At 43.3% G+C, this 25,053-nt stretch overlaps 2 protein-coding genes across 6 annotated transcripts; both read right to left on the reverse strand.

The window, feature by feature from the left end:
• Window positions 1–2,244: 2,244 nt before the first annotated feature.
• On the reverse strand, window positions 2,245–14,084 carry timp2a (TIMP metallopeptidase inhibitor 2a). Its single transcript, XM_017437129.3, has 5 exons — window positions 13,649–14,084; window positions 8,222–8,322; window positions 8,018–8,126; window positions 5,722–5,846; window positions 2,245–4,481 (listed from the first exon to the last, which is right to left on the reverse strand). Exons 1-5 carry the CDS (start codon window positions 13,776–13,778, stop codon window positions 4,284–4,286), a joined length of 663 nt encoding a protein of 220 aa, XP_017292618.1. The 5' UTR covers window positions 13,779–14,084; the 3' UTR covers window positions 2,245–4,283.
• Window positions 14,085–14,895: 811 nt separating this feature from the next.
• On the reverse strand, window positions 14,896–24,613 carry sfxn2 (sideroflexin 2). Of its 5 annotated transcripts, none has more exons than XM_025009804.2 (13): window positions 24,491–24,613; window positions 24,103–24,230; window positions 21,414–21,618; window positions 20,747–20,917; window positions 20,559–20,657; window positions 18,895–18,970; window positions 18,726–18,811; window positions 18,340–18,400; window positions 17,570–17,636; window positions 17,441–17,490; window positions 17,314–17,363; window positions 17,175–17,222; window positions 15,546–15,645 (listed from the first exon to the last, which is right to left on the reverse strand). In XM_025009804.2, the coding sequence occupies exons 3-13, from the start codon at window positions 21,566–21,568 to the stop codon at window positions 15,546–15,548; spliced, it is 963 nt and encodes a 320-aa protein (XP_024865572.1). In that variant the 5' UTR covers window positions 21,569–21,618; window positions 24,103–24,230; window positions 24,491–24,613. The 5 variants fall into 5 exon arrangements, with proteins under 5 accessions (XP_024865565.1, XP_024865572.1, XP_017292590.1 ...); XM_017437101.3 differs by having other exon boundaries at window positions 24,099–24,230; XM_017437084.3 differs by lacking the exons at window positions 24,103–24,230; window positions 24,491–24,613 and adding an exon at window positions 24,260–24,410.
• Between the last annotated feature and the right edge of the window lie 440 nt (window positions 24,614–25,053).

Here is a 25,053-nt window from a genome sequence, read left to right on the forward strand (position 1 = left end):
AAACACTTACATCAGGATGAAGACGCTGAGTGGAGGACGTGGGGACAAAACTGTGAAGACTGAGACAGAAGGAGTTTTATTGAAACGACATGAAGCGAACAAAAACAGAATGAAGGGGACAACAGGTAACAAACTCCAGCAGTGAAACAAAATAAAGTAAGAATTAAAGTAAGAACACTTTGTGGTTCTGAGTGTGAAAATCTGCTCCTCCAGAAAGATTTCAGTGTGGAAGCAATCATGAAACACCCCCCCCCCCCCCCCCCCCCCCCCCCCCCCCCCCNCGTGAGTCTGCAGTGTCCCCTGGCGGCCACTCGGGGGCGTCGTGGTTGTATCTGATCCCTTCCACACCTGCAGCCTGATGGGCGGAAATAATCAAATAAATAAGTTAGTTAGTTATTATTAGTTAATAATAAATCAGGCAGCTTTACAGGCACTGAGCTAAAACTTGGCGTGGTAGTAGCTGAGAGTCATCCCCAACATGTACTCTGAGCGCTAACACATCCACCAAGAGCTCCCATGGGATTGTGCCAAAAGTGGCGGGTGATATGCATCCCTTCGAGGAAGGCTCGGGCTTTAATTTGTTTGTACAGAAGGTGAGTCCTCTGCTGCACATGTTAACCATTTAAAGGGATTATTGTGACTTATTTCCTGTAAGATTAGGGACCTGAACAAAAGATTACTGTCATTTAAACAATATTAGACTTTAAAAGGAACATTAGCTGTTGGTATTTTATCAAGAAGACCATCCTGGATCATTTAAAAGTCAGAACGTCTCGTTTCTCTGTCACCCACACGTGTTTGAAAGGTTAAAAGTAATTCCCAGGACGTGTACGTAATGACCTGCTAACTTTGTTTGTTTGTTTCTTAATCAGGAACTTGTCAGAAGACTGCTCCGTCCCCTCCAGCGTGTCCTCTCTGGACAGCTTTACAAACTGCAGTGAGCTCATTCGCTCCCCAGCAGGTCTGGGAGACAAGGAGACACAAGGAGACAGAAGTCCAAACTGAAGACAGGTTTAGAAGAAGCGACGGAGGACAGGAATGGAAACTGAACACCCCTCGAGCTCAGAATAAAAGCGTAGGAAAAACTAAACTCCCCTCCGACTTGGGATGGGTTTTTTTTTTTTTACAATCCTATAACAAGAGAATGAACAGAGATGACAAAACCGCCTGATCTGGGCTCTGCCTGCACATTGTTTGAATATTTTCCACGCTGACTCGATTACCACATCTCTCAGAACACATTAACTGCTCTGGCTTTGCACAACGTCCCTTCTGTGGGAAGCTGGAGGCGAACGAACGGAGCAGAAGTGCAGATATTTCAGCATTGAAGTTAAAGAGTTTGCAAAGCTCACACACAAGATTAAAAGCTCCACGAAGGATTTACTCTGGGATTCCTAACAGAGGCGGGATCTGGGGCCATTTTAGCCACATTTCCTTGGCTTCAAACGCCTAAAGTGAAGAAAAAGCGGTGAAGGAATGCATATCGCCCGCCGCCCTTTTAAACTCAGACCATCTTATGTTGAAACGATGAAGTTGTGTCCATTTTGGTCCAACCTTGAAGCCGTGTTGGTGAGCTGAAACATTTCACGTGACCCGTCAGCACTCAGAGTTTGTCCTTTTAGCTCCATCTCCGTGAAGCTGGGCGGCTCGTAGCCATCGACTGGCCTCGGCGTCCATCTTGACATCTGGGTTGGCTCCAAAGGGTTACCAGCTGTTGATTGACAGCCAAACAGTTACGCTCAGAGATATTTTGCTAACAGAAACAGTCTCGACTCCAGTTAAACAGATCAGTTTTAGCTCAGCGGCTGTAAACCTGGCAGTCTTATATAGGCTCACTAAGATCAGCTAGCTGTGGCGGCCATCGCCTCCAAACAAAGGTCACCAGCTCGCTCTGTAAAGGTTTGTTCGAATAAAAGCACACGAAACGCTCATACTCTTTAAAACTTGTGTGGTTTTTATTAGTTAATACTGAATATTCTGTCCTTTGCGGGGACTTACACAAAGCATCAAACACATGCAGAGTCCTGTATTCACACAAAAGAAACCCGTTTCTCACTTCTCCACACGCCTCCGTGGCGAGCATGTCACTCTCACGCTCACGTTGCTCCAGGACCCTCCAAAACAAGACGGCTAAAAACATTTGTGGACAAACACACAGAAATCATGACAGGTATAATAATAATAACACTGAAAAATACAAAGTGAAGGAAATCAGAAGGAGTTTACTTTTAAATTATGCCTCTAATACTTCATTATATATCTAATTTGTTTTAGTTATTCTAGCTTGAGGTGTATAAAACAGCACTGTAAACTTGGAGTAACTTGATTTCTACGACAGCGATAAAGCTTTCATTTAATAGAGTCAAAGCTAACATTAAAGCGTGTAAAAGACCACCTGCGAGAATATATGCATTTACAATCGACAGATAATACAAAGATGCTGATATATCCCACAAATGAGTCATCTTTCACACATCAAATCTGCAAAAAGATCCCCCCAAATATCCACACCTCTCACACATCTACTGCTTTGTCTTTCACGGGAAGTGTTGTGACAAATAAAGCAGGAAGGTGTTTTGTTTTGTTGTTGTTTTTTTTTTGTTTAAATCACCTCAAAGCAGACAAAAAAATAAAAAATCTGCATCGGGGACGAACGTGGGAAAATGGCAACACGTCAGAGTGTTCGGACTCTGGATCCTCATCCTCAAAAAGTGCAAATCTAGTTCTAACGCAGTAAATAATAATAATAATAATAATCATCAAGTAACAACAAAAGTAAATGCATAGGTACTGTACAGCTACATGACAGAGAGAGGAGTGAGGATTTAAAAGGAAGGAGGGCAGAGAAGCAGGTTGGTTTTAATTTAGAGTGACCATCTTTAAGCCACAGACTGGTCCAGTAAGGCTTCAGTTAAAACCACAATCATCATTTTAAACCAGAAAGTAGGGATGCACCGATACCAGCGCCGGGAATCGGTCCGATGTCTGCGTTTACTCGAAGGGGTCCTAAAGCTGTTTGCTATCCAACATTTACCAAAGAAGAAGAAGAAGAAGGCGTGTGGAAGTGTTTCAAAGGGAACGACTGAAAACAGCCTGGGAATATACGGATCTGAGCCCGAGCTTCCTGACAGGAAGTTGAAGGCCTCCATCGTCATCACTGCACTTAAAAGGACGTTAATGAGAAGCCTGAGAGCGGCGGCGTGGGGGGAGTGACCAAACCGGGGAGCTTCACCTCTCTGAGGAAGAGGAGCGTGACCAAAACTGACTGTGGTTATCGTTGCTGATGAGCCTAAAAAGCTGCTTAACGAGCTGCTTAACGAGCAGCTACCACCATTTGTGGCGTCGCTCCGATCGTTCTGCTGCGAACTGGACGCATTTTTAAAAAAAAGAGACGACTGTAAAACCGTTCATTTGGCCTGATTGTTTTATTTTATCCAAATATTGTTTAAATTTCAGCTTTTAGCAGTGTTTCTATAAAGTAATAGAGCCTCCGGTGTGTAGTGATAACCTTTTATTTTGGGTGGGGTGGAGCATAAACAAATTATTTTAATTTTCATTTTATTAATAGAAAATGAGTTTACAGATTAAATCTGTAAATAGAGATTCTACTAATTGTCAGAAGCGTAAAGGCTTTTATTAGTGCTCATATCGGTACAAGTACTCAAATGAAAGTACTTGTACTTTTACTCTGACTAAAATGTGGTATCTGTGCATCCCTATCAGAAAGTGTCAGCGGCCGTGCAAGATGATTCATGTTCTTTTTAAAGAACGGGTGTTGTGGGCGTCTGACGTCACCGGTTGTTAAGAGAAAGGAAATTAAAAAAAAAAAAAAAAAGAGGGGTCGTTAAAAATAAGAAAAGGCAACTTGGAGATTTTCTATCTTTGGAAAAAAACAAAGAATGAGGTAATAAAAGCAGGAGCATGATGGATAACGGGGAGCAGATTTGAAACAGAGCTTTGTGGGGCAGGAAGTGCTTCGTCTCAGCAAAACAAAAAAAAATTTTGACCCTCCTAACGCCAGCCTCAGGAGGAAGTTACATCATCACTCGACCAGTCTATGTCTCATGATGACATTTTAGGTTGTTTTTTTGTTTTTTTTTTTACAGACATGCTGCGTCTGAGAACAACTTGTTTTATCTTAGGAAACTTTGAGGTGAAAAGTGGCCTGAAAGTTGTTTTCAGACCAGCAGGTCATTTTTGTCGCGATAGCTTTAAATCATTTTTTATTTTCCCTTCCAATTTTCATTGCCTTGTTTGAATCTATCGCCAGTCAGCCGCTGGATTTAAGGATCCTCGGCGTCCAGGAACTCCTTCTTGGGCGGTGCGACGCCGCGGTACCAGGAGCAGGAGCCGTCCGCCCTCTTGACGCAGGCGTAGTGGTTGGCCTGGCGCCCGTGCACCTGCTTCTCGATCATCAGGTCCGTCCACAGACACTCCTCGGGAGCTGAGATCTCGCAGGGCAGAGAGGGACAGCGGACGATCTGCGGAAACACACAGAACAGCGTCTCTGTACTGTTCAGTCGCTTCCATGAACAGGACCCGAGTTAAATTCCTTAAAACCGGTCCTAAAATCAAACCCTGTTTATGATTTTGATGACTGTTAATGGCACCGACTGATATTTAAAGTCAAACTTTGCTTAGTTTTCTTTACCCTGGATCAGAAATGCATTAAGACGCCACTAATCCAAACAGAGAGCTTCTTGTTTGTGGCGTTGAAACACCACTCCAGCATGTTGAATGTTTCTTTTCTGCCCTAAAGCTTGCATCGTCCCAAGAAGCATTTTGTGACGCCTGCTTGGACTGCGCCCGGCCTCGACTCGTCTCGTCTCGTCTCCCCGCCTCTGTTGTTGGCTTCCTGTAGCTCTTTCAGGCTACAAATGAATAATTTGTCCATTACTGATTTGTCACGGGTGTTTTTTGGACTTTCACGTTACAGAGGAGTGTCGTGGCTGCTGCCCAATTAATAAAAAATAAAAAAAAACCTCCCTGACAACTTACCAAAAAAGGCAAAGAGGCTGCAAACAGCACTGAATGCAGGTCCAAACGGCCTCCATGTGCAGTGAACACGTAGTCTGAACATAATCTGTCCTGAGCCAAGCTGTGGGACCTCCTACTGAACTGATGTGACCCCACACACACGAGGCAGTTATCGGAGCGTCTCGGGGAAAAGAAAGAAAGAAAGTCCCTTTCCACAGCCGTCATTGGGAATATTCTGAAGATACAGCCTTTTTTTTTTTGCTTGAAGTTGTAATCAACTTTATCAGCAGAGTGGGTTACCAGGATGCAGTGGTTGTTTGTTCTGATCGTTTTAGAGCTGATAGTGCCCACTGTGGTTGCTGTGCTCTATAATGCGCCGTCTATCACATGACAACAGTCTGAGCGGCGTTATGTCCCATCATGACCACCTAATTAAACACAGCACTGATGTTATGTTCAAGGTAAGGCTGTGTAAAACATTAGCAAACTGTGGTGGAACGTTACAAGTTCAAATATTCAGTTTTTGCTCTGATATTGAGCTCTGCAAAGTCACTAATTGTTGTTTTATTTATCCTATATTGTGTCTGTTGGGTAATTAAGCTCATCAAGTGATAACACAAATGGCTCAGAACCATGATGGTTTCATTAGGCTTGTTGTTTGTTCAGCAGGAAGTAAATATCTGCCGTTTCGTTCCACTGGAGGGACGAATCGAACCCACGTGGACGGACCCCCTGCAGCCTTACCTTGCAGTCGCAGCCCATTTGGTAGCGCTGGCTGAGGCTCTTCTTCTGGGTGGTGCTCAAAGAGTCCCAGAGCATGATGTAATCGCACAGGGTCACGTGCATGCGTCCGCCTGCCTCGGCCTTGCCTGGAAGAGAACGGGTGGTGAGCGTGGCGCTTCGAAGCAAAACAGGTTCTGGGACGAACAACAAGATCAGGATGTACCGACGAGCGGCAAACGTTCCCGCTGGATAAACTGATAGGAGATTCGTTGGAAAACACGATAAAATCTTATTTTCCAGACTGATGCCTGCTGGCATCTCCACAGACATGTTCCCGTAAAGAGTTTGAGTCAAAACAAGATGATCTTTCAAGCAGTTTAAAGAGTTGCTGAGCTTTCCGTCTGCAGGCGGGTCTGACTCACATCTCACTGCAACTTTCCCAACTTTTGACCCATCAACCTAGAAGGGAACCAAATAATTTACCAAAGATGCACTCCTCAGCAGAAAGTTAACTTTCTTTGCCGCTGCTCGCGTCTGCGAGAGGAACCGCTGGCTTCAGCAGTTCCTCCTTACAACTCTATGTAATTAGTGGGGGGGGTGAGTGATTGTGGGTGCATCTCTGTCTGTGATGATGGAGAAACCAGAGCACGGATGACCTCATGTTTCTCCGTCTCCGCTGCTTGCTGTGCTTTAATTCACAACAGCAGCCTCGTTTCATTTCAGCAGCAAACATCACAGAAACGAGTCAAAGCCGTAAAAACTGCTGCTTAAAAATAAGTAAAGAGTTTAATTTCACTCTGCTCTGAAAGTCTCGTCCTGTACTGAGATTTAGCTTCAGTTCAGTCAGTTTGCAAGTTTAATATATTAACTACTACTTAATATTTAGCTAATAAGTTGAAATAAGCAAGCTAAAATGCTAAAAACAGCAGATAATATTTGCGAAACAAACGGTAAAACTAGAATAAGCAAAACAGATGATAAAATAAGCAAAATAGTAGTTAAAAATAAACAAGATAGTTGATAATATTTGCAAAACAGTAGCTCAAAGTAGCAAAACAATGCTAATATTATGAAAACTGAAGCTAAAAGTGGAAAACAGATACTAAAACTATCAAAACATGTGCTAATGTTAGCATACCATTTGCTAATGTTAAAAGAACTGTAGCTCAAAGTAGCAAAAGAGATGCTAAAATTAGCCGAAACAGTAGCTAAAAGTAGCAAAGCCAAAGCTAATGTAATCAGAACTGAAGCTAAAAGTAGAAAAGCACACGATAAAGCTTGAACTAGCAAAACAAATGCTTTAATTGGCAAAACTAATGCTAAAATGAACAAAACCAGTATTTATATGAGCAAAAGCACAAAGCTAAAGCCTAAATTTGCAAAACAGATATTTAAATTAGCTAAACAGATGCTAAGCTATGAAAATAGGAGCTAAATTGACCAAAACAAACCTTTATTTTTGTAGCTAAAACAGATGCAAAAATTAGCAAAACTCTTCAAAATGTTAAAAGTAGCCTGACAAGACAAAAACAGCCATAAGAACAACGTTTCTATAAGAACTGAAAAGATTTCAGTGTGTTTCTATGGAAGGTTTTATTTTAATTACCAGTAAATATTTGGAAAAATATTAAAGTTTCAAAAATCAAAAGCCATAGCACACCATTCCTGATCAAGATGAACGATTTTGATGAAGGAATGGCTGAAATGGCACAAAGTACGTGGAAGAATTTTGATTAAAACACTAACAAACAGAAGAAATTATAAAGAGGAAAGTCTGTGATAAGACTTAAGGAAAATGGGGCTAAGTCTGATTCTGTGCAGCTGATTTTTCCCTGAAGTGAACCTTTTTACGTGCCGTTTAAATAATAATCATTACAGCTGCTCCGAGTTTTCAAACCGTGAAGGGAGACAGAGCTGTGTGGACGTGAAGCGAGACATGAGACGTCCCTGGGACTCAAACTGTCCCACGACGGACCAGATCCCAGCAGTCTCCACAGGGTTTAGTCAGCGGTGTGTCATTACCCAGAATAACATCAACAGACACTTCCCCAACGCGCCCTCTCATCTTCGTCTGCCTGGTTTCATCCAAACTTTATTGTCTCTTCATAAGCAATTTAGGAATACAGGAATTTTTAATAATTCTGCGTTGTTTTTTCCAAACTTAATCACCTTTTTTTTTTAAACAAATAGTTGACATAGATCTAAATTTTTCTATTTTCTTTTGCCTTTAATTGTTTCTTTTTCCTGACTTGCTGTTACTTCTTTGCATGGTGTACAGCAGGTCTAAAATAAGGAACCAGGAACGTGTCTCACAAACCTGAAATCAGGTACTCTTTCTTGCCGGTGGCATCCAGGGTGACGCCACAGACAGCCGACACCGGAGCAGTGAAAACCGCCTCGATGTCCTGGTTTGGACCTTTGAACATCTGAAACGTAAACAAACGGTAAGAAGGTAAAACAGGGGGCGACCTTTATTTGAATAAAACACTTTTTTTTGTTGGACTCTGGAGGAGATTTATACCTTGATTTGTTTGACGTCATACTGGATCCTCTTGATGGGGTTCCCGTAGATGTCATTCCCAGAATCCACCTCTCTCTCTCCCACCACCTTCGCACGAATCACTGGCAGGAAAACACAGAAACGTGGTTTAGATTACATTTTCACTCGGTCTTCCTTAAATCCTGATATCTAGTTAGGAAGAATTAGTTTATTTTCAGCTTATTTTAGCGCCAGGGATACATTCAGCAGCGCAAACCCTCTCTTACACACCTAAAATCTACACTCGGCGTGCAGAAACTGATCATATCTCTGAAGCAATAATTCATCCTGCCTGAGTGTCACCGACCACAACCTGCCCCCGTCTCTAATTATAAACTAACACATCCTCCAGTAAATCATCACCTAAACCTCTGATCCTCATCTCGGGCTAATAACAGAGCGCAAACTAACGCCCTGGAGCCCGAAACCACAAAGAAACGAGTTTCAGCATCAGCTGCAGCCTGAAGGGCCCAACGTGAATGTGTGAATTGAGTCGAAGCTTCAAAACACAATTCAAAGATTGAAAATATGCCTTGAAACAGGAAACTTAGAGAATGACTTGGTCAGGGGGTTTCTCAGTGTGTGTGTGTGTGTGTGTGTGTTTTAACGGCCTGACTGACTTCAATTTTCAGCTATGCTTAGGGCATTTATTCAGGATGGAAAATATGAGCAATAAGAGAGGAAGGGGAAAAAAAAAAAAAAAACGCATAAAATAAGCAGGAATAGAGAACACACACACACACACACACACACTGGTGTTCTCACCCCCCTTGGGTTAAGTTTATGACTTGGAGCAAACACAAATATGGGGGTTCATGCCTCCCGGAGTTGTTAACGTCTCTGGTTCTCCTGTTCCTTTTGGTTTTCCTGCACACATCTGAATTAACTTGCGGTCTATAAAAAGATGGACAGCCCGAAACAAATAAATTAACAGAAGGCCCGCCGCTCCTCGGACGACTGCGTATCGCTGCTACCACGTCAAATTATGGTCATTTCTGTGCTGCCTAATGTTGATCCGCTGTGGGAACCATCTTGAATCAGGGTTGACTCCAAACGTTAAACAGTTGTAGGTCTACATCCAACGACAACGTCATCGGTAGCAGACAATAATAATAATAATAATAATAATAATAATAATAAGTAAAAGTCGTGCATGAGAACCATGTCTTAAATGGTAATTTTGACTGGATGCCTTCAGAACAGAAGGCTATGAAAGGATGAATAAGAAACTTGTTGACTTTGAGAGGAACACGTAGCATTTAATCAGCTTGGAAAAAGCTTGGGTGGCGCAGTGAAGCGGCGGTTGGAGCTGTCGCCGCCCAGCGAGAATGTAGCAGGCTCGATTCCCCGCCTTTCTGGGCGGAGTTTACATGTTCCTCCCCGTGTGTAGAGTGTAAAACTGCCCCCAACTGTGAGTCAGAGCGTGAATGGTTGTCTCGTTTGTCTCTGTGTGTCCCTGTGGTGGACTTGCGACCTGTCCAGGGTGTCCCCTACCTCTCAAACAGTGACGGGTGGAGATAGGGGACCAGCTCCCCGCGACCCGGAAAGGAGAAGTGGGTAAAGAAAATGGATGGATGAAAGGAAAAAAAAAAAAACCTACTTACTGCTTCCCTTAAATGAGGTTTCTTGCAGGAACTTTAGATGCAGCCAGAGTACACACACACACACGCAGCAGTATACCTGGCTGGCACTCTCTGCTGCATTCCTCACGGTTTTTTTCTGCTCTCATTTCCTGACCTCATTCTGAGCCACAAGCTAATGAGCGAAAAAGGCAAAAAAAAAAGAAAAAACCTGCAGCAGGATGCAGCGCTGGGAGATAATTACCCTGTTATTCACAAGAGACTGCCACTGTGGGAGCTTATCTGTCTACCTTTGTGCGGCAGATGTGTTTACTTCACGGCTTCGCCAGCCTGATCGTCCTGTGCAGCCAAAACACCGGGCTGCGGAGGCGGCAGACTACACAAGGTGATGCTAAAACAACAATATGGCCCCTGGGGGCGGCGGGGAGCAGGTTCATTATTATCAGCCGCAGTCAATCAGCAGATATGACCGTCGTCCATCTTTATTTCTGCTCCTCACACCTGGAGGCAGTAAAAATCCAAAGTCCAGATCTGGAGCCAGTCTTTGGTTTGTCCCATTCTGGTTGCCTGCAGCAACGTGGTGGACGGCGAGAGGATTTAAAAGCAATGTTTAAAAAAATGGACATATAGTTGAATCCATTATCCTGCATTTCTGACCAACTCATGCACACCGGACGTAAAGCTCGTCTGTAAATAAAAGCTTCTCCTGGTCGTCTCCTCTGCCAACAGCAGGGTGATTCCTGCTGTCCCGCCCGGATCACCAGCCGGGCGGTGGGGGAAGTTCCCCTCGGTGGGATTTGTTTAAAAAGAGCATGTTTGTCTCCATGAGTTATTGTCGGGTGGCTGAAAGACGCAGCGGGACTCTTAGGACTTGTGGTCTGACCTGGAGCTTCGCTTTAGAGGAAAAACAGAAGATGACACACACACACACAGCAGAAGGAGACTCTGCGCTACCAAAACAGATCTCAACTCTCAGACTTTTTTTTCTCTTTTTGAGCCAGCTTCTTAACTGTCTTTAACCTCAGTTCTGTCCTCACGTCTTCACCTCATCAGCGATTCATCTTCTGACCTTCATTACCTCAAGACCCCTCCTCTTCACCACCCTGAGAGCCACATCTCTAATCTGGCCAACGACTGAGCCAACGCCGCCAAGGACACGGCTCAAATCAGCTGTTCGGCGGCATCCAGCGTCATCGTGAGCGTTCCCTGACTCACGAGCCCCTCAGAAAAGTACAGAAGTGCAGCTAATCACCTGTCCCTGCCGCCGCCAGCTTGGCGAGAGGCCGAGTCACACCTGAAAACGGAGCGCTCGTTCTGCAACACGAGGCTACAGAGGCGCTCACGCTCAGAGTACGCTTCGTGAATAAGTCTCAGCTTCAGCCACACCAACAAATTTCAGCACAGAATCTGCCAAACTGACTGAATTATTCCCATTTTTTTTTTTAAATTTCTAACCTCAGCTGGTTGTGGCAGGTACAGGTATGTCCGGGGATCGTTTCCTGAATGTTTCAACAAAATCCAGCTGGTGGCTCATGAGATATTTTGCTAACAGAGTCCAAATACTTAACGTCAAATTTTAAACAAAGACCTTGCTCGTTCTGTAAGCCCTCAAAAAAAGGATTATGGGTCAGCTTCAGCTACTACCTCACCGAATTTCAGGTCGACATTTGTAAAGCTGGCTGGGTTGTAGCCATTTTTGTGTTTTCTACGGTCGGCTGGTTGTGACGGCCATCTTGAATGGGGTCGGCTTCGAAAGTAAATCAGCCGTGGAGGCAAATCCAACGATTACTTCCTGAAAGTCTCATTAAAACTCGCCCAGTGGTTCATAAGATTTGTTTGAAGCAAACATACGAGCACACACAGACAGGAGCAGAAACATGATCGCCTTTCGGCGGCGGGCGATAAAGATGGCGCCGTGGCCTTCAGCGATTCCACTCCTGAGGACACTGTGCGTCCCGTTTGAGCTGACAGCTTTTATGGCTGAAACGCTGCGTGGACTGACAGCCAGATGTCCTCTGCAGCCACTGAGTGTGTGTGTGTGTGTGAGTGTGTGGGTGTGTGTGTGTGTTGCACGGGAGCAAAGTTGGGAAAACCCCAGAAACATTCCTGCAATTCCTCAACACCACCGCCCCGTGCAGAAGGAAACCGTTCACGAATGGATTTGATTTTTATTTTAAAAACAATTTTGTGGTTTGATGGATTCTGTGGCTGAGATTCTCTCTATCCGTTCTGTTTTCTGCTGCCACGTCGGCCTGAAAAAAAAAAAAAAAATTAGAAACTAACGAGTGACGGCCACAGATGTTCTCCTGTGGTTCTTTCTGATGTTCCCGTTAAAACTGGAGGAACGCTGAAACGTGTCAAAGCTAAAAGAACAGCAACTCCTACAAGCTAACAGATACAAAATGCTAACTAAAAGCCACAAGAATCCAAACACTAAAAACTAAAACTGCCAAAAGCCTAGCTAAAAGAAGCAAAACATCAGTTAAAAGCTAAAAGGTTATATAGAGAAAGGCTACTAGAACACTAGCTTAAAGCTAAAAGGAGCAATACGAGTGAAAAGTAGATAGACATAGCTAGATGAGCTAAATGATAAATGTGTACAAGGCTAGCTAAAAACCAAATGTAGCATTACACTGGCTTAGAGCTAAAAGGAGCGAAATACAAGCTAAAAGTAGTAATAGTTCTGCTAAAAGCTAAATGTAGTACAAGCCAAAACTAGCAAAATGCTTGCTAAATCTAAAAATGCCAAAATACTAGTTAAAAAAAAGCAAAAAAGAAGTTAAAAGCTAAAAATGTAGCTAAAATGTTATGAAGTGAAAGGCTAGCTAAAAGCCAAACGCAGCAGAACACTGGCTTAACGTTAAAAGTAGCAAAAGACTAGCTAAAAGCAGCAAATGGAAGGCTAAAAGTTGTAGACCACTAGCTAAAAGCTACACGGAGCAAATTACTGGCTAAAAGCTAGGGAGGCAAAACACTAGCAAAACATAGCAAAAGATTAGCTAAAAAGTAGCTAATCATTTGCATTGTGGAAGGCTAGCCAAAAGTCAAAAGTAGCAGAATGCTAGGTAAAAGATAAATGGAGCTAAATGCTAGCTAAAAACTAAAAATGGCCAAAATAGTAGCGAAAAGTAGCAAACATTTAGCTAAAAAGCTCATTAAAAGTAGCAAAACATGAGTTCAAAGCTAAAAGTAACAAAAGATTAGCTAAAAAGGTACTGTTGCGAAAGGCTGGCTAAAAGTAACAGAACAGTAGCTACAATTAGCATAGGAAGCTAAAACGGAGCCAGTTTTCTTCTGAAAGAACTGATGAGCTTTTAAATTATTTCTAAATAGTTTTAAAAAAGTATAAAAGTTACACAAGCCAAAATTCTCAGCAGCCATCTCCTGAATGAGCTGAAGGTTTTGACAGATAAATGGCTAAAAATAAAAAAACCTAAAGTCTGTAGAAGTAGTTTGGAAAAATATAACAAATAAAAAAATAAATAGTGTGAATGCTGATTCAGCGTTTATTTTTATAGTGAGAAAATAAGCTTGTTTGTTCATTAATGAGGCGGTTTTTGTTTCCCTGTTTTCCAAAACGCCCATTTTTTATTAGTTTAGACTGGAAAAATAATAGATTATTAATGATGTGAGAGGAGGAGGAGGAGGAGGCAGCTGACCGAGCATGGCCTCGGTCCTCCGGGAGGAACCCCCTCTGGGAGCCCCTCAACCCGCTGCCGAGGAGGTCTGAGCGGCCGCGGCAGCTCCGGGAGCCCGGTGGGTGCGCCACGGGCCGGGTAAACAACAACAACAACAACAACAACAACAGCCCCCCCGGTAATGTACTCACCTACATCCGCGTTGCAGAACGCCTGTTGCGGATGAACCGGAGCGCAGCTGCACGCCTCCGCGAGCTCCTCCGCGCGCCACAGGAGCAGCAGCGCGAGCGCACAAAGGATGCCGCGAGCTGAAAACGGCATTTTGGATGAAGCCAGCAGGAGCAGCGAACGACTCTCAGCCCCTCCGTGTGTGTACCGTCCGTGCCTCGCAGCTGCGTCACAGAGAGTGGGTCCAGCTGCAGCGTCCCTCCCCTCCGCCTTTTCTTCTCCGCTTCGGCCTACGGGACGTCAACAACAGCCGGGGACCGTCTGGCCGCTCTGCCCCGCTGCGACGGTGAGGAGACGCGGGTGTGTGTGTGCGTTTTCTGAGAGCAGCTCCGCCAACCCGTCAGGAATGTCTGCCTGTCCAGAGTGTTTTGATTTCTGGGATCAGGGGAGGTTTTTATGAAGCTGTCCGAGCGGCTCCTCCCCGCGGTGGTCACAGAGTTGCCAGCAGAGGGCGCTGTTCCCCCAGAGGAGCCGCCGGAGCTCCGCCGCCTCATCCGGAGGCCGGAAAGTCCGAGAAAAAAACTACAAAAATGTCGTTTTCTCAGGAAAATACTGAGCTGAGATCAGCTGAAGGTTTCAGCTGTTAAAGCTGATAATATAGAACAGTAGCTAAAAGAAGCAAAACACTAGCTGAGAGCTAGGAGCTAAATGCTAGCTAAAATATACAAAGCTAGTTAGAAATACAAAGTAGCTACATGCTAGGTAAAAGCTAAAAGTATCAAAAGTCTACCTAAAATATTAAAGTAGCGATATGGTAGCTAAAGGTATCAAAAGGCTAGCTAAAAGTAGCCAAATGGCAGCTAAAAGCAGCCAAATGGTAGGGAAAAGTAACCAAATGGTAGCTAAAAGTATCAAAAGGCTAGCTAAAAGTAACAGAATAGTAGGTAAAAGTAGCCAAATGGTAGCTAAAAGTAGCCAAATGGTAGCTAAAAGTATCAAAAGGCTAGCTTAAAGTAGCCAAATGGTAGCTAAAAGTATCAAAATGCTAGCTAAAAGTAACAGAATAGTAGCTAAAAGTAGCCAAATGGTATCTGAAACTATAAAAGGAACTAAAAAGATTTCAGTGTATTTCTGTGGTGAAAATGTTTGTAACTGAAGTAAAATATTTAAAAAAATAAATCTTTTAACAGATTTTAGTTTTAAAATTTGCAACTGACCGTTTAGAGTCAACTCCATCTCTTGTTAGCAAAATATCTCGTGAAGCACTGGACAGATTTTAATAAAACACAGAAAACACAGACACACGACATTGCTCACTTTGTTTAACGTTTAAAACAGGAATGACTCCGTTTTAAAACTCTGTGGCTTTATTCCAGCTTCAGCTGAGTTCTGAGTTTACACAGCGAATGGATCAAACCGGGCAGAAGAGGGCAGCAGCCTCTGCCTCAGAGAGCGATTTACCCTCGACTCCTCCTGTCCAGAGAGGTGTCTGAAGGACTCACGGCGGAGCAGTTATTGGTTTAGGAAACAAAAAGCAAAGAACCAAAGTACAGCAGCGTTGCTCCTGCAGCTTTAAGAAAAGGCACAGACTGAGAGGAGGCTTGATTTCCAGCAGAGAGCAGAGGAAAGCAGCTACAGGCGAGAAAATAAAAAAAACAACTGGACAGAGACGTTGTCCAGAAAGCTAACACAGTGTTCCTGAGACGAGATGTTTGGTTTCAGAAGAGAGAGAGAGATCCTTAAGTCTGGAAAAGATCAAGATAAAAAGGCCCAAAGCATGCTTAAAAAAAAAAAAAAAACACACCAGCACTGATCTTGATTCTGAAATGAATTTGTGATCAATAATTAAAAATGACATCATTCTTGAAGTAGATTTGTTTGTTTGCGTCTTTCGGGAAACGCTGCGCTGTCCGTTCGGACTCAGAGGCCTTTGTTGAAGTAAACGTGTTGAACTCTGCCTCCGTACCGAGACGCGATGGAGTCTCTCAGCTCGGGCTCCAGCTTCGAAACAGACATGGAGCTGCAGGAAGGGAAACAGGAAGTGGACAAAAGAAGAAGAAAAAGAGAAAAAACAAAATTTAATGCACCAAAATATATCTACTCATAAAAGGGCACGGTTATTTTGCAAACCATTAAACTGTTTAATGTGTTTTAATTAATTCATCAAAATAACTGTTTATCCTTGAAGTGTTTTTGCAGCTCAGCTAAATGAAATCAGACCTTTCAGGAGTTTGGGACATTTCATGGGTTTGAATTTAAAAATGCGGACTCCTAAAAGAGTTTTTAATAAATCACAAAGAGTTTTAAACCTTTTGACGGGTTCTTAGGCAGCTCACGCAGCGGGGAAACTCTTAAAATAAAGCATCTAATTCGGTTTCGTCCACTTTAAATGTCACATCTGCTCAGGGAACTCTTAATGAACATCAAGTTCTCTTGACAAACGTTTTATTTTAACGCCGGCTGTCAGACAAGTTTGTTTGCAGGCCATAAAAACCACCTGTCAGCGTCTGACTGAACCAACATTGAACTTTTGGCCTCTTCCATCACATTTAACCAACATTCAGACTGTGGTTTTTAATGTTTGCTGTGTAATTATGAATTATTATCTACAAAGATAATACAACGTGGAAGTCTGAACTCACAGCTTCAGGGCAAACAGGGCTGCAAAAAGACTCATCAAAAGCAAGAATTTCTTGAAAGTTTTACATTCTAGCATTGAGAAATAGATCTTGAGGCGTTCTTAGTTAATTTTTTAGTTCTTTTACCAAATCAGTTTCAAAAGAATATTTTTTAATCGTTAAGATGATCGACTAAGATCCGTGAATCCTTCAGGGAGAAACAGGCTCATAAACTCAAAGGACAAACCAGCGTTAATAATGTTTTTGTTTTTTGCCTGTGTCTGCGTCTTTCTGTTAGCAAAATATCCCATGAACCAGTGGACAAATTCTAATGGCTCTTTCAGGGAATAATCACCGGATGGACGTCACGTCAACAACTCTGCCGGCCAGTTCGAGGTGGCTGCAGCTCAGGGGAGCTAAAATGTCAGGTGGTAGTATCTGAGAGTCATTCAGGACACGCACTCTGAGCCTGACATCTTGTGAAGATCCCATGAGGTCGTGTCGGTCATTATTTTCAAGGTTTGACCCAAAAACGGCGACTTAACATGAGATGATGTCAGTCTAAAACGTCTGGCGTGGACGGTGGCAGGCGATAGGCATCCCTTCGCTGCTGCTGTAATCAGCATGGCGTATTTATAAACAAGAGTGGTCCATCCCTCGAGTTAAAGGCCTGTTTTATGTGTAAAATGATTGAGGTTCAGAAAGCCTGGAGAGCTGTGACTGTCCCTTTAACAGATCCCATTACAGTCTGGCTCTTTTGATGCAGAAATACAAAGAGATCAAGACTTTCGCACGGTACAACACATAAAAAAAGGAGGTTAACAGCTCTGTCGTCGTCACTGTGGTGCTGCTGAAACCGATCCGTGACAACGAGGGCGGCCCGTGTGATCAGAACGCTGTAAAGTTAATAAACGGAGGCGGGGTTTATTACCATCTCTGAGGGAACAGGGAGCAGGCTGCAGGCACCATGAACACCAAACTTTAAAACAGAAAAGAGAGCAAAAAGTTCCAATAAAAACTCTGGATTGGACATTAAGGATCCTTCTGACCTTGCAGCCTTTTGTACTTACAACACTCCCACCAGCATGACTTGAATCGGTCCGTGCAGAAACGTGATTCTCTGCGAACGGACAGAAAACGACTTGAGGACCGACGAGCGAATTTACATCACTTTAGTGATCAAGACAGAGAGCTGACCTGCATGAATTTGTATTTTTCCAGCCTCTGCATGATGATGGGCAGGATGACTGAGGAAAGAAAAGAGGCATTAAGAGGGAGAGGACGAAACCCAACATGGCGTTCATAAAATTTTTTTTTGTTGCGTACTCATTCCTGGTGCTGCCATGGTGATTCGGGAGACGACCACCTGAGTGATGCCTTTGGTTGCTGCTTTCTGCAGAGGAAATAACAGAAGATAAGAAATTACATTAAACCACAAGTTGAAAAAACATCAACGGGAACTCCAAACATTCAAGCCCCAGACAAAATCTGCAAACCGAGAGACGCGTTAAAGGAGGCGGCAGAGAGAGCTCCGAAGGCAGGAAACGCAGAAACACAGATCTGAGTTTTTAAAAGAGTAAGGACACAAAGCGTTAAAGGATGGAGAGGATTAGGAATGAGGTCATCAGAGGTACAGCACAGGTTGGAGGACTGGGAGATAAAGTTAGAGAACAGACTGAGACAGTTTGGACATGTGCAGAGGGACAGTGGGTATATTGGTAGAAGGACGTTAGAGATACAGCTGCCAGGAAAGAGACCAAAACCTTTAATTTCTGGCTTAAACAAAGAAAGTTCTGATTTGAAAGCAAATATCCGTCTATAAAGTCCAACAGGTTAAATCCTCAGACAGTAAAGCTGCTAAATGCTTCATTTCAGCATAAAAACAAATAAAAACACCTGAAGCGTTACTGATTCGTCTCCTTAATCTTTAAAATTAGAATAACAACCTTTTAAACAACAGCTCGTGTTTTTTACATCATTACTGAAGCGTGATCAGAGTCACCTGGAGAAAGCTGTAATAATCAGCCAATTCTGAGGTTAAAAAGGAAAATCGCTCCCTTTTTTTTGTTGTTGTTTGGAGGAAACGAGATGCTGACCTTAGAGTGACCCAGTTTGTTGCCGTTTTCATCGGTGACGGCGATACCATTCAGAATTTCCCTGAAAAAAACAAGAAAAAAGGAAAGAAAGTTGAACATTTTTGTTAAAATCATCCAGTTTTAAACCACTAATCTGACGAAGGCGTTTTTATTTTCACTTTTCTGTGAAAGCACTGAAGTCAAAAGCAGAGAAGAGGAATGTTTGATATAAAACTGTTTAAAAACTCCTCCTTGCTAGACAAAAAGATCAACTTGTAAAAATCCAGATGAAGCGTTATTCCAGTGCGATGTGCCTCAGCTGTAATCCCTGCGGGGTATGTGACCGGACGGCTGGGATTTCACCCTCCTTCAAATAAAATCAGTGTGTTTCAGCTCGGAGGACTCACTGCTGCCTCATCATGGGAATGTTAACGCAGTTGGCCGCTGCCACGGCTACAAACGGGACCCAGCGAGCCACAAGAGGTGGCGCTCTCTGCAGGAGAGAGCGGAAAACAGAACAGCGTAGATGTCACTGAAACGCCTGGTCTTCTTAGTGGATCCTGTGTGTGTGTGTACCTTTGTGTAGAGGTTGAGTCCCACCGCTGTTGCCAATGCCGTGCTGGTTGCTGTAACGTAAGCGACTCCAATCTGCCTGAGAAACGCAGCAGACACAAAGAGCAGAGGCCGATTTAAGATAAGACGGAGTTTCCTTTTCAAAACTGCCTCGGTAACAAACGTTAACGTTAAGCTTCATTAGCACTCGTTCACGTTAGGAAGCTTCCTCACTGCTTCACTGCATCGGTCCGTGGCTATCATGGACCTGAAGTGGTTCGATTCTTCGTTAAAAGTTAAATCTTTCGCTGTACGTCTGGTCTAAGATGAGCCGAACTCAGATAAATTAGTTAATAAATATCTAATCTAATATCTGATGGACTACAAGACGATCCTCAGTTGAATCTGGACACTTAGGAACCATTTAGAGGCTATTTTATTTCTTCAAAGTCAGGAACAAACCATCAGATTTTCATAAAAATCCCAGAAGAACCTGATTAAACATTGTATGTCGCAGCTGCTCATGTATTTGTTGGGTAAAATGCGTCATTTTAAGTGTTTAAACGTCAGGAATTGGCAGGCGTTTAATTACATTATTTAGGTTAGTTAGTTATTTTTAAACACTAAAGATTGATTAGTTTTAGAATTAGATTTAAAGAGCTGGAACGTATCATTGTTCCTTGATAAAATGCACATCCTTCTCCACCTCCAGCGCCAAAGTTTGAATCTAAGAACAACGCTCAGCTACAACCACATCAAGTTTCAGCTCAGTATCTGTGAATCTGGATGAAAAAGCAGCCATTTTTAGTGTTTTCTAACAACTGAAAACACATCTTGAATTGAGTTGGCTCCAAAAGGAAATCATCTGTAGATCATCCAGATCTTAAAATTAAAATTCACCCTCTGGTTCATGAGGTTTATTCCTAACAGAGAGTTGAACTCAAACAGTTCATGGCAAACTTTTAAACAAAGATCTTGTGGAATCTGTTAGCGGTCAGATTATGTGCTACAGACGCACCAAATTGTAGGTCAAAGATTGTGACGTTGGCTGAATTATAGCCATGTTTGTGTTTGTTTGTTTTAAGGTCAGTTGGCAGCCATGAGTCGGGTTGACTCGGGTGTAGGAGCACGTTTATCCGTTAAAATTCCTCCGGAGGTTCATGACGCAGCCATAGACACTCGTTGCCTCTCAGCGGTGGGTGATAAATATTTTAGAGCTGGATTGGATCATTTCCCCCCCAATAAATAAATTACTATATGTACATTTCTGTCTATTTTTAAAGAGAATTTGACATTTTAGGTCATAAACTCAGCCCCTCATTTTCTTCTTGTTACAGTGTCTAATTTAATAACCCCCTCCTCGTTTAGATTTTATGACATCAGTCGTCTTTTAGCTGAGTCGAACTGCTTCTCACATCATTACCATCGTACCACTGACCCTGAGTGTTTAACCACCCATGACCAATAAAACGGAGCTGATCTAAACTAAACAGAACCGGATCCGTCAGGTTCCTTCAAGTCAGTTAAATGTTAAAACAAACAGAACCATGGTTGATACATGCAGACATGTTTACAAACTACTTCCTGATTTCTTAAAGAGCCCTGAAGACACATTTGTTAAATCAAAAGGGTTAAAACCAAAGATGCGGTTTGTCTTTAAACTCTGGCGGCGATAAAGCAGCTCTTACTTCGGGGTGATCGGGGAAGCAGCGTTTCTGTTGGTGTAGTTCACCAGAGCGTTGAAGGACTGATTGACCCACTGCCAGAACACCACGGCCGGAACCGTCCTGAAATCAGGCCGTTAGTGGGAAAAACCTCTGTGAAACGTGCGGCGGGAGAAGTGCGGCCGGTTCAGTTTCGCCGCCCGGGTCGGTACCTGTAGAACTGCAGCATGAAGCCCGTGATGGCCATGCCTCCGGGGACCTGGAAGGACATGCGGCCGATCAGGTTCATGCGGTCCCCCGTGTCCGGGTGGAAGGCCGAATCGTACAGCTTCTTTGCATAGTGGAGCTGCTCTGCTGTGGTGCCGGGAGGGATGGACCCCGCCCTGCGGAGCGCCGAAACAGAAGAAGAAAAAAACATCTGATCTAACAGAACTTTGATATAAAAAAAAAAAAAACAAAGAAACATCACATTTTGATGTGTGACATGTATAAGTAGTGTAAAGAGATAAAAAGAAACGCTAAAGCTGCAGCTGGTGGCTCATTATGATCACCATGGTAACCGCACAGCATTAACGAGAGGCAGACTAAAAAGTAAGCCTCAAACAGTCGCTGTGCGAAAACTATCAGTAAGACTCTGATGGCCACATGAATTGTGTTTCTACAGTGTTTTAAGTAGGAAATACGGCAGATTTAAAAGAGCCGCCACTTCCTGTTTTAAAGAGAATACTAAGCTAAAATATAACTGCATCTGTGTGAAGTTGGGTGTGCACTTTGTCTCCATGTCTCAGGTGCCTACCTCTTCTGGTAGGTTAATGTGGTTGTGTTTAGAGATTTGTTGGTGTGGCGTGCACTTCGGGGCCTGTGGACACGTTTTCTGACCTGCAGCTTTCTACCAAAGCCTTGGCTTCGTCCAGCCGCGCGTCGGACAGCAGCGCCGTCCTGCAGTCGGTGATGTTGAAGAAGTGCTTCAGCCGCCCCGTGAACGTAGACTGATCCCATCGCGGCGCGTCGATGTCGAACAAGCTCAGGCTCATGGCGTCGGTGGAACGGCGGCTTGTCGCGGTCAAACGTCACTCCGTTCGCTCTGCAGGGCGCCAGCCAGGAGAAACACAGAACATCAGAACATTCCTGAGCGATTAAAGAACTGAAATCCGTTTCTTCTCCATATCAGGTATAAATGAAAACAGCACGACTAAACCGGATTAAACTGTAGATCCTTCAGATTAAATCGGATTCTTCTGAAGTGCTTCAGTGTAACTTCTGTAAAACGTTAAAAATTTCCAGGTTCTGACTGAAATGCAAACAGTTAATAATTAATGAAAGACCTAAATGTGCGCTCCAGTTTGACGCAGACGTTTACATTTAGCCGACCTTTGACCTCTCTGCCTCCTGCTGGTGCTTCCTAAATGTACAAATTAACAGGTTTTCTGTGTTTTAACATAACTTTTACTGACATCTCTCTGCTCTGGCATGTAACTCTGATGTTTGTTTGTTATTATTTTTTAAATGCGCTCAGATGCAAGCCCTGTTGACAACTTATAAGCTATGGATAATTTGATTTGCTTGAGAAGCAAAACAACATTTTTCTGATTTTCTTCGTTTTCTGAAGCTGAAAACACAAAATGCATAACAGATTTTACAAACAGGAACTGCACACAATGTAAACTCCTCAAGATTCACTTAAATGTGCAGTAAGAAGTCATGGAAAACAGTTTCTATTAGAGTTTCTAATCATTATTATCCCTGATGCGTTAAGTCGTAGTTGATTTTCCTGCTTTATACGTTTAAAATCAAACTGAATTTTTTATTTCAGTTTTCCTCTTAGCGTGCAAATGGAGAATATTCCATTTCCTTGCACCCGTTTACGTTAAATACCGGTATAATTATTTAAAATCGTTGCTCTGGATCTCCTGAAGCACAAAGAGCCCTGTTTTTATTTGTTTTTTATGAAGTTTAACCTCCCAAATCTGCTGAAAGCTGCTGTTTTCCAGCCTGCGCTCGCACCTCTGAGCAAACACAAACTCTGCTTCCTCCCTGAGACATCCTCGCGGCCCGAATTTCCACCAGAAATGGTCGACCGCCTCCCGCTAAACGGCTCCACGGATGGTCGTTTTCGGTCTCTGCGCTCCAGATTACGCATCAGGAGGAATCAAAAGCTGCTGACCACCTCAGAGCACCCGAACCTCCCCTCCTGAACTTTGGCTCTCCACATTATTACATTACTCCAAAGTATTTGCAGAAGGCATCAGGTGGGCTGAATGCAGGACACGGGGAGGAGGGCGGGCAGCATCGACGGCCTCTGAAGGCCCGGCCCGGCTGGAACCGGATTGTTTCTGTAGCTGTTTGTTCAGAAAGTAGGTTAAAAGCCTGCAGATGCCGGTGGGGAGCACAGCACGCCGGCCAAAAGTCAACGTGACTCTGGACGCCAGCGCACAACAACATCTATGAAGGAAAGAGATTAGCATTCAGAAGCCTGTAAATTCAAGGATGCTCACTTTGAACACGATAATCCAGAACTCACGAGCGCCGAGTTTGCTCAAACCTGTAAGTTATAATTAAAACAGCTCAAACAAACAGGCGTTTGTGTTCGATAATCAACAAATCATTTAATATTTTCAGCTAAATGCAAAAAATGACCTGAATGCTAACATTTTCAGTGAAAATATTCCAAAAACTTCATTAAATAATGGCTCTTTTTTGGGTTCATTAGCATCAAATTATTAAGCGAAACAAAAAGGCAGACGATACAGTCTGCATCTGTTTGTCTGTCCTGTGTTAGCGAAATATCCCAGATGGCTTTTATCGAAGCTGGGTGTACAGCTACAACCTTACGAAAACGGCTACAACGCTGTCGGTTTTACAGATACTGAGCTGAGATTTGGTGCGGCGGTAGCTGACAGTCATCCCCGACGCATCCTCCGAAGGCTAACAGGCGGCGTGAGAGCTCTAAAACATGAGGTTTGAACTCCAAAAACTCGAGCCGAATTTAGTCCTAAACTATAACTCAAATTTTTACATAAACCCATGATGAGTCTGAGCTCCATTAACCCCCAAACGGTCAGTTAATGACCTAGAAGTTGAGTCATTTTAATAATTTTAAGAAGAAAACTTTTTTATTTTCCTGCAGTTTAGTAGAAAAGATCCACTCTTCAGAAAAATCATCTGGAAATCCAAAAATAAGTTAAAGTTCCAGATCAGGTGACACAATTAGCAGCAGAAAATTAAAATATCTCGTTCAGGATACCACACTGTATTGTTGTTGTTGTTGTTGCTCAACAGAGACAATATTTGACATATCACCTCACAGTGAAACAACCTGAACGGTTTGTGCAGTTTTGTAACATATTAGAGGAATAAAGTACTGAAATCCCTGACAGCAGCTGAAGGCTTTCACACTGAAGCTGGACAAACTGGATCTGCAGGCCAGAGCAGCTCCAGCATCTGGCTACATCTGGATTAGTTTCAAATGGAGGATTTTACTTCTCCTGCATGCATCAAATGAGCCGAATTAGAGACGAGCAAGTTGTAAGTGTTGAAGCTTTGAGGGCTTTGGGTAAAGTTTACCAACAGGGAGAGCTGAGAGAAGCGTTAACACATGCCAGCTGGGAGCTGAGAGTGATGCAACCCCGGAGCTCCAGGTACCCGCAGAGGAAGCACAGAGACGGGCAGGGGAAGCTCCGACGCGCCGGCCGCGACCTGAAAGCGACAAAAACAGGGGAAAATACCTTTAAGGAGACCTCCAAGCGCCGCCACGGAGCAACCTGTCAGGTAATCAAAAAAGCTCGTGGGCCATGCTAGTAAGAAATGTGCACGTGGCACGCTGTCCTCCAATCAGAAGCTGAGGAGGACCCCCGACGTGAAAACCGGCGAAGACCGAACCGGACTCGTTCTTTTCCGTCGCAGACTGACGGTGAGCTAACAGCGCTAACAGCTGCAAGCAAACAGTCAATATTCACCTCTTGGACGGGGGTTTGCCCTCGTCCCCCTGGCGAGCTGAAGCCTCTCACCTCATCAGTGGCGATTTATAACATGTGTGAGCAAATGCAGCCCACAAAAATAATATATATATATATAATATTAAAAAAAAAAAAAAAAAACGTAACGCTACCTGTAAAACACTTAGCATGTAGCTAGCTAAACCGATCCTGGTGTGGCGTTCACGTTGCGTCGTTTAAAAACACACGCGTCCAACATCTTATAAAAAATCCCAGATATTCAAAGTGTAAAGAAAGCAGCTCGTACCTATCAAAGTGAAAAGCAAAGATATACGGAGAGTAACGTACGAAAAAAGGATTAAAAAAAGCATGAGCTGCAAAATCACCTAAATCAAAACGCAATAAATTAATACAAAGTGATCACAAAGAGATGCAAAACTTACAATGTTTCTTGTCATTGTAGGTTTTGACTGTTGACTTGAATAAAAAATAGGTCAAAGTTTTTTCACACGCGCTTTTAGTCAATTCTTCTTAAATTTGCTCGTTTTAACTTAATTTATGTACTGTTTTTATTGTGTTGTGTT

Source organism: Kryptolebias marmoratus, linkage group LG17, assembly GCF_001649575.2.
Source record: "Kryptolebias marmoratus isolate JLee-2015 linkage group LG17, ASM164957v2, whole genome shotgun sequence".
NCBI lineage: Eukaryota > Metazoa > Chordata > Actinopteri > Cyprinodontiformes > Rivulidae > Kryptolebias > Kryptolebias marmoratus.